The sequence below is a fragment of the Geotrypetes seraphini genome, chromosome 3 (assembly GCF_902459505.1).
Source record: "Geotrypetes seraphini chromosome 3, aGeoSer1.1, whole genome shotgun sequence".
Lineage (NCBI taxonomy): Eukaryota > Metazoa > Chordata > Amphibia > Gymnophiona > Dermophiidae > Geotrypetes > Geotrypetes seraphini.
The window spans coordinates 203212807-203221766 of record NC_047086.1 but is presented as its reverse complement, the minus strand read 5'-3'; the positions used below and the strand labels follow the sequence as shown (position 1 = coordinate 203221766).

At 43.0% G+C, this 8960-nt stretch overlaps 1 protein-coding gene across 1 annotated transcript in view; it reads left to right on the top strand.

Annotated features, from left to right (window-relative positions):
* The first annotated feature begins 1211 nt into the window (after positions 1–1211).
* Positions 1212–8960, top strand: part of METTL7A (methyltransferase like 7A) — a 33327-nt gene continuing 25578 nt past the window's right edge. The window contains exon 1 of the mRNA XM_033939540.1: positions 1212–1796. Coding sequence (XP_033795431.1) covers positions 1299–1796 — 498 coding nt within the window. The 5' untranslated portion in view covers positions 1212–1298. The remainder of the gene's footprint in view (positions 1797–8960) is intronic.

Here is an 8960-nt window from a genome sequence, read left to right as displayed (position 1 = left end):
AATTTGGTCTCTCTCTCTAACTGGAATATGTTAGCTTTGGGATATGTGCATCACAATTATTTTTGTATTCAGTGGTATAGTCATATACAACTGATTTGGGAGAGGGACTGGAGCCCAAAATTAGTGGATGGGTACCAAAGTTTCTCCCTCCCTGAGTGCAATTTATAAATACTTGAGCTAGTGGGGATTCCCAAGCCCTGCCAACTGAAGACATCTTCCTCCAGTCTGGCAATTCAAAATCTCCAAGCTTTGCAGCCAGCGGCAATATCCTCAAGCTGCCACTGCTTCATGCATGCCTGCTCAATCTTTTTTTTTTTTTTTGCTCATCAGCTAGTTAGTGTGGCCCCAGAAATGTATTTATTTATTTATTTTTGTCCAATGTGGCCCAGGAAAGCCAAAAGGTTGGACACCCCTGCTTATAGACCCTATGCCGGTCCCGCCAGCCTTCTCCTGCCCTGAACCTTGCGTGGACTCCTCAGCGCAGCAAACATTCTGGGTGCTCCCTCCTAGAACACTTTATTGTTGAACCATTTAGAACAGGGGTGTCAAAGTCCCTCCTAGGGCTGCAATCCAGTCTGGTTTTCAGGATTTCCCCAATGAATATGCATGAGATCTGTTAGCATACAATGAAAGCAGTGCATGCAAATAGATCTCATGCATATTTATTGGGGAAATCCTGAAAACCCGACTGGATTGCAGCCCTCGAGGAGGCACTTGAGAACAATGGGAAGCCAGATCTTCAGGGCTTTTCACGCCATTAGGATCTTTTGGCAGCCCGGCCTTGCTCCGCCCTCCCTTCTTTCCTCCTAGTCTCTCTCCTGTCTTGTTTGCGCGCGCAAGACACCAAACATGCTGCTGTTGCCTTACCCCCGACCCCGTGACTCCTACAGCATCAAGGAAGCCTGCTTTTCCCTGAAAGGAGCTCGCGGATAACCACGACTCCGCCCCCCCCCCCTAGCGACTGCAGCCTCAGAGCTTTAATTTGTTTACATACAGATTCAATCATGCTTGAGGCAAATAAGGCTGACCTTAGTTATCCAAATAGTGGACTGAAAATCATAATGGTCAATTGTTTGCAACCACTTTTGGTAAAATACATTTTTTTACTCCTTATCATTGTGCACGAGATGTTCTTTCCCAACCCAAGTCAGGATAGCTTGGAGGAGACTCTTATTCTGAACAGGACTGCCTGAAGGTGGAGCCAAAAAAAAAAAAAAAAAAAAGGGCTAACAGTCTGAGATACCCGTGTATTTTCCACATTTCTTTTCTAGAAAGTAGTCTTCTGTCTCTTTGCAGTCATGGAGTTCTTGATACTGTTCTTTCAGCTTCTTAGTAGGCTTCTGATACTGCCTATCTACCTACTCGACTTCCTTGGATTCTGGCGCCCACTGAATAAAAAGATCTTCCCATACGTAATGGAAAAAATAGCCATCACGTACAACAAGAAGATGCATCAGTACAAGAAGGATCTGTTTAGTAATCTAGGAGACTTTGCGAGCCCCTCGGGGGAGATCGTTCTGCTGGAAATCGGCTGTGGCTCCGGCGCTAACTTCCAGTTTTACCCACGAGGCTGCAGAGTGACCTGCCTGGACCCAAATCCCAATTTTCAGCAGTTTCTGAGCAAGAGCCTGGCAGGAAACAGGTACGTGCAGTGCGATCGCTTCCTGGTGGCGTCGGGGGAGGAGATGTCCCAGGTGGCCACGGCGTCGGTGGACGTGGTGGTCTGCACCCTGGTGCTTTGCTCAGTGGCCGACGTGGATGCCGTCTTGGGAGAGATCAAGAGAGTCCTCAGACCGGTGAGTAATTAATTGTTCAATCTAACAAAGTGGGCTAAAGAAGGATTAAACGGGAATTTTAAAGTTCTTCAGTGGTGGTTATCAAAATTACCGTTTAGTAATTATATCATGTAATAGTTTAGTAGAGATTCCTTCTTAAAACTAGCTGTCGACTTCATGTCTACTTGGAGTGCATGCCAGTATTGAAAAGCTCTTAACCCTTTCAGGACCATAAGGATCGTAGGCCAATTTTTGTGGTTTTGACGACATTTTTATGGTAAAAAGGGCTTGCAGATGCCAAAAAATTGATTTTTTTGTGTGAAATATCATTATTTTTTTTAAAAAAAATCACACTTCTGGCTTATGGACAGTGTGGCAAGTGAATCTTCTCGTCAATCTGGCAACGACGCTAATGAATGAATGTCGGAACCAGTTTGTTTACATAAAGGCAGTATCATATGGAATCTGTACATATCAAATTTAGAACTGTAGACTATCCCAATCAAAATTTATAGGATTTTAAAGTTATGGGACAAATATGTCCCTTGGTCCTGAAAGGGTTAAAGGGGGAGGGGTGGGGTTAATATCCTAGCGAAAAGCATTAGGAAAGTGACTTTTGAAAACGGGCAAAACAGTTTGGGGTTTTGTTTTTTTTTTTGTTAACTAATATGAGTTGTCCTTTGCAAAGAGATAGTGGACATTTCTGCCTCTAGTTGGCATACTAAGCTTTCCTCTGGTGAATACAATACAATACAGTGTCATATGCCACAATTTTCTGCAAGGAATATATGAAGTTTACAGTAAGATTTAGAACATGTTCTTTAATTACATTGCTTGCAGTAGCATTGGTTTAGGAAAAAGGGGTGAAGGTACAGTGTTGCCAGATATTTTTTTATAATCCTGCCCAATTACCCTGAAAAAGCAGCCCAATGTACGAGGGGGTGTTGCAAAGTTCTCAGCCCAACTAACTTCATTTGGGACAGTCTCTATCACTTAGTCCCAGATTCACTAAAAGGTAGCGATTCAATTGCTGTTGGCCGATTTTGAAACAGCGATTGATTCACTACCTTTTTTCCGTGCAAATGATTTTGCACGGAGGTGCAAATCATTTGCATGCAAACTCCCCAACTCAATGGCATTAGCGTCTAGCACACGTGGTAATTCTGCGCGCACTAAGCACACGCTAAAACCATTTTCGCAACTTAGTAAAAGGATCCCTAAATGTGTACTATTTTTATTAGTTAATTATTATTATTTTCCAGTGCTCAATATGACTTCCTTTTGTAAGGTTTGACATTTGTGCCAGAATATTTTTACTAAATTTAAGAAGCATCCAATGCTAGAAGGGAATAATTACATATTTGCCCTCTTTCAAATGGTACGGAGGTTTAAAAAAAGGGAAATGCGTTAATGAAGTCATTAGGTTCAATCTAGCCATTTATTTCTGCATGAATTTAAACAACTAAAAAAAAAAGATAATTATAGCTCATCCAGTCATACAAGAATGGCTCTACAGGAGTTCCCACACTTTTTGGGCTTGAGAGCTACTTTTAAAATGACCAAGTCAAAATGATTTACCAACAACAAAATTTAAAAAAACACAAAGCACACTACACAGAGAAAATGTTATCATTTATATTTTGTGGGTTTTCAAAGGGTCAAGGCAGATGACTTTATGCAATGTCACCTCAGGAACAACTATACAAAAATAGACAAATATACCCCCTCCCTAAGTAAGTTGTGGAGGCTTTAAAAAGTAAGTTGAGGTGAGGTCCAGGAAGTGGGTACAAACCACAAATCAGTTGTGAGTGCCAAACCCGCAAATATAGAGGGGAGAGTGTATATATGTATGAAGATTCCTATTGTTACTGAATTAAAATATTTGAGAGTCATTATTGATTCTTAATTGTCATTAAAATCACAGATTAAGACTGTAATTCAGCATATTTTTTTCCAAACTTAGCTGTGGTAGAGGTTTCTACCATGGCCTAGAGCAGTGCTCTTCAACCTTTTGATACCTATGAGTAGAGTTTTGGTTCTATCCTGCTCTTAGATGCACTGAAATGATTATAATTGTAGAAATATTTCCGATAAAATATTGTTTATTAAAATTTAACAGACATCCTGTTTCAAAAGTCATTATTTGTACACCTTTCCTGAAACATATGGACTCAGAGAAGTTGTTCCACTAGGTCCACTTATATAACTAATATATAACAACATTTTTACTGCTTGCACATAATTGGTCAAGAATACTTGATACCATTTAAACGCTTGCAATCATATTGGGGAAGTGTCTTTCCCCCTCACACAAGAATTCCTAAACGTTACATTTTAATACCAGCTTATCTAATAAAGAAAGATACAGAAGAAACCAGGAAAAAGTATTACAATATAATATACTTACAGAGGAAAAATTATCCATACACACAGCTCTAAATCTTTTCTCCTTAAAAGTCAAACTGCTGCTCCCATATTATTGAGTCACTTAAGAGCATGCACTGAAAATCTTGTGTCTCAGTGAAAGAGAAGGGGAGAGGCCAATCCACTCCCACAAACCCTACATTTTCCTATATGAATCCTCCAGTACATTTTTTAGGTAATTATATTTCAGTGTAAGACCTTTTAATATGAAAGTTCCTACATTAATAGTTTACTAAAATTTAATTCATCATATATGCATTTTGTATATCCAATTAGCATTTCTAACTTTACCCTGCAAAAAAGGAGAGGGAACCCCCTCCACCGGAATGTAATCTCTGTAGTAAGAAGAAAAGTCCATCTCTATCGCAACCAGGTCAAAAGCCAAACCTTATCTGCCACAGGTCTCTGAAGACAAGACTGGGCACACATTGAAACAATAGAACTTCATAAAACTAAGCTACATAAACTTCATAAAACTAAGCTGAGTTTATCTTCTCTGGTCTTCAACAAAGCTATCAAATTCATTTTTCTAGGTCCTAAGAGAATGCTGCTCTCTCCGTTTCCAGTAACCTCAGCACAAAACACATACTTAGATCAATATCTTATCCCATATTTGTCTTATCTGGTTTGTGTTCTGGCTTATCCAATTGTAATTTTATATATCCACTCACATCTCTTGGATTAAATCCCTGTCTTATCAATATATATTCCCTCACCAGTAAAATCCAAAGTGATGAGAAGACATTGTAGTGGCTATTTTATATTTCATGCTTGCCTATTCCACCACATATCTGTCCATTTTTAATAGGCTGTCACGCTCAGGTTCATTTGAGCAAAAGGGCCACATCACTATGGACCGGCGGAAATAAAATAATTATTTTGTGGACCGGCACCAGTCTGCGGACAGGGAGTTGAAGAACACTGGGCTAAGTTGTGCCCATCTCCACCCAATCTCCGCCCCATACCCCACCCCCATAATAGTACTAATTGTAACACCATTTTTTCCATTCATTTTTTTTATATACACACACACAATATAATCGTATTAACAACACATAGTGGTTAACCACAAAATTAAAATATACAAAGCACACTGTATGCTTTTCAACATTCATTCCTACCAGAAAACAGATATCACCATGCAAATGCAGGACCAAAAACTAAATGTACTAATATTTACAAACAAACCCTAAGTAAGATGTAAGACTCCGCAAGCAGTACAACTCCAGAGGAAAAGAATCAAATGCATTTCTTCCTGAACAGATAGCAGATGTAAATCAATCACTAAATAAAAAAATAAAAGCATTCCCCATATCATTGTTGTCTTTCTCTCTCCATGCCGTGCCTTGCCTTTTGGCCTGCTCCCCCGGTGTTATCTTCGGGCCGGTCCACAGTGCGATCAACTCGGCATCTTTGGGCTGGCTCCCTGAGTGCTGCATTGCACAAAGCTGTGGGCAGCGGCTCCTCACACATGTCCCGTGCACCATCTGGAAGCCTTCCCTCTAACGTTGTGATGTTAGAGAGAAGGCTTCCTGTTCTGGTGCAGGATGCACGTAGGAACCTTTTCCCACGGCTTTGTGCACTGCAGCACTCAGGGAGCCGGCCTGAAGATACCACTTTGATCGCAACGTGGACTGGCGGCTGAAGAACACTGTCTTGGGTCCGATGGACATGCTGGCCCTGTGGACCAGCAGAAAATTTCAGCAGACCGGCACAAGTCCACAGACCAGCAGTTGAAGAACACTGGCCTAGAGCACTAAATGCTCTGATGCTGCCTCTGCTGGCCAGCCACCGCTACCACTGCTGCTGCTTTAGGAGGCCCAGAGAAATGTCAGGCCTCACCAGGGGTGAGTGTGAATGTGAGGGGGTTGGTCATTGAATCACTGAATCCAATTTTTTGGAGGGAGAACGAATTGATTCACTGAAGTGAATTGATGAATCAGGCAGCACTATTTGCAGCTTCCACAAGCACACAGCATTGCACAGTGAGCAACAGGCTGATAGCTTGGCATACCAAATCATGGGGATATCTTTAAAATTGGATTTTCTTCACTTCTGGGGTTAGAAATAGGTTCCTTCACCTCCTAAAATCCTAAAATCAATATTTTTTTATTTTTCAGTGTAGCTCCCCTATGCTGTTTTTGGCATTATAATTACTGCTGCAACAGCTATCTTGGATTTCCCAATTTGAAAGCCTCTGCCTCAAAACACCATGTTTTTGCTTTGAAACAGATGGGATGGACTCCTCAGGCATGATAATGTGGATTCATGCCAAATCTGAGGTGGATGACTGTTCAAGGAGCATCCGTGTTCCACATGCCACACGGCACGTGAGGGGGAGCAGGTGCCACAGGCTTAGCCTCCTCTGGCCCTCCAGGGGTGTTAGTGCCCAGTTGGTTCGAGAACTAGGGGAAAAAAAATCATATTTAAGCCAGAGAACAGTGCAAGTGCATCCCCAGCAAAGTGCAGCCATCATGTGGCTGGAACACCCCAGAAAGGGACTTGAGAGTCCTGGTCAGGGGTTCCCCCTTGGATTCATTAATATGAGGTTTGCAGCTTACCTGATTAATCAGGGCTGCATGGATCCCTCAAGGATCACAGCCCTGCTGGTGCCAGGGGTTTCAACACCCCCAAGAGCACAGTTCCCCAGAAGCATGCAAGGTGGGAAGGTTCAGTCAGAGGAGACAACGGTGGTGAACGTGACTCTTTTTGTGCCTTTACTCACCCATTTAGGGTGCTTTATAGCAGGAGATGTGGCTTCATCTCTGGTGGGGGGATGGATCTGGGTCTGGTGGAGGCCCATGATTTTGGCGAGGGCCCACCTGTGCACAGGCTGTTTAAACCTTCAGTATTTATGGGGATAATCACAGAATCCCTATAAGAATTGAAGCTAGAGGCTTCTCAGTCCTCTACCACACAGTGCTCATTTATGAGCAGCACCAGGGCATAGACCTTTTGTTTTCTCTTACATCAAGACATTACAAAGAATGCTTATGGTATATTGGGAGGTACCAGAGGGGCCCCTTTGATTGGCCAAACCTATGTCGCAGATCTTTCCAATGGATGCTTCAATTAAACAGTTTTTTCTTCCCCCAAGGTAAACTTCACTGGTGATGTGGGTTACTAAACATGCCTCCCTTCCCAGTGAAGATGGTGTGGTATCAAATGATGCCCAGGCGGATTGGATTTGTGCACAAAATGCTCTTGAGACCGCGGCCTAAGGATTGAAAGCAGCCACGGTGGTGTCTTTCGTCACCTAAGCTCGATACTCTAAGATGTGCCACAATCCAAATATTATCATTGACAAAGATCTCCAGCTTGTAATGACTGAGGTGGAATATGTGACTGATGCTCTATATGACCTTTTCAGAGTCGTGAGCATACTGTCAACTTCCTTTCCACATGCAGGATGCTCTGGCTCAGATGGCAAAGGTGACCCTAAATAAACTGCCATTCAGGGTTAGTTACTTCTTGGGAAAGGCCTGGTTGATCTTATGGCTAGAGTACAAGTCTGCAAGGGGGGACAGGTTACGGTAATTTTCAGACCCCGAGGCGATACCACCAATTCTCAGGAGTTCCTTCAGGCCAGAAAGCATTTCAGAACTCCAAAGATTTGGAGGGCCCAGGTGCCTTCAATCCTCAGGATTCCACTCTGCCATAACTCCAAAGATGTAGATTAGAGAATGACAAGGGGAAAAAAATCTGTCCCCGTCACTGCCCCATCCCCGGCCCACCGTCCCCTTCACCGTCCCGTCACCGTCACTGCCATCCCATTCACTGCCCCGTCACCATCCCCGCAGCATCCATATAAGCCTCTACTGCAATATTTAGCTTATTCCTTCCTTATAAATCAAATTCTGGCTGCTGAACTAGAGAAAGAGATGTTCAGCTGGCAGGGCTTTGTTTATAAATTTTTATCAACACAACTAATATTCTCTTTTATCCTAAAGCAAAAAAAAAAAAAGAAAAAGAAAATAAATAGAATTGTTTTTTTTCTACCTTTGTTGTCTAGTTTCTGCTTTCCTCATCTTCTCATTCAATTCCTTCCATCCACTGTGTGTCTTCTCTCTGCATCTTCCATTTGCTCTGTTACTGTGCCTCTCCCTTCACCCCCACCCCCCAATTGGTCTGGCACCCATCTTCTTCCCTCCGCTCCCCCATAGTCTGGCATCTGTCTTCCATTCCAGTGTCTTCTCCTCACTCTGTCTTCCACATTTCCCTTCAGGGTCTGTTCCTCTCCACCCTCCTTCAATGTCTGTTCTATTCCTTTCCACCACCACCCTTCCCTCCCTCCTTCGCCATCTGTTCTTTTCTACCACCCTTCAGCTCCTCTCGTGCGGCCTATCTATCTACCTCCCTCCCTCTTACTTTCGAGGCATGTTACAATGTAATTTGTGCAAGCCGCTGGAGCCTGCAAGCTCGGTCCCCAAACAATCTCACTTCTGTGTTCCTATTTTCCCCATTTCTAATATCTCCCCTATGTATCTGGCATTGCCCCCCCTTGTGTCCATATACCATCCCCATGGCATGTATGTCCCCTTTATGTCTCTGTCCCTATGCCCCATGCACATAATTTCCCCTGTTTCTGTTACCTTCCTGTGTCCAGATTTCCCCTGTCTTCCTCTTCCACACCAATGTGTCTCTTCTCTGCAACCCCATCTAGCTTTTTTCCCTCTTTCTTCCCCCCACTCTGCTTCCAGCATCTGGCTCACCTACCTGCCCTCAACTTTCTTTCCTGCTGTGGGTTTCTTTCTCTCCCTC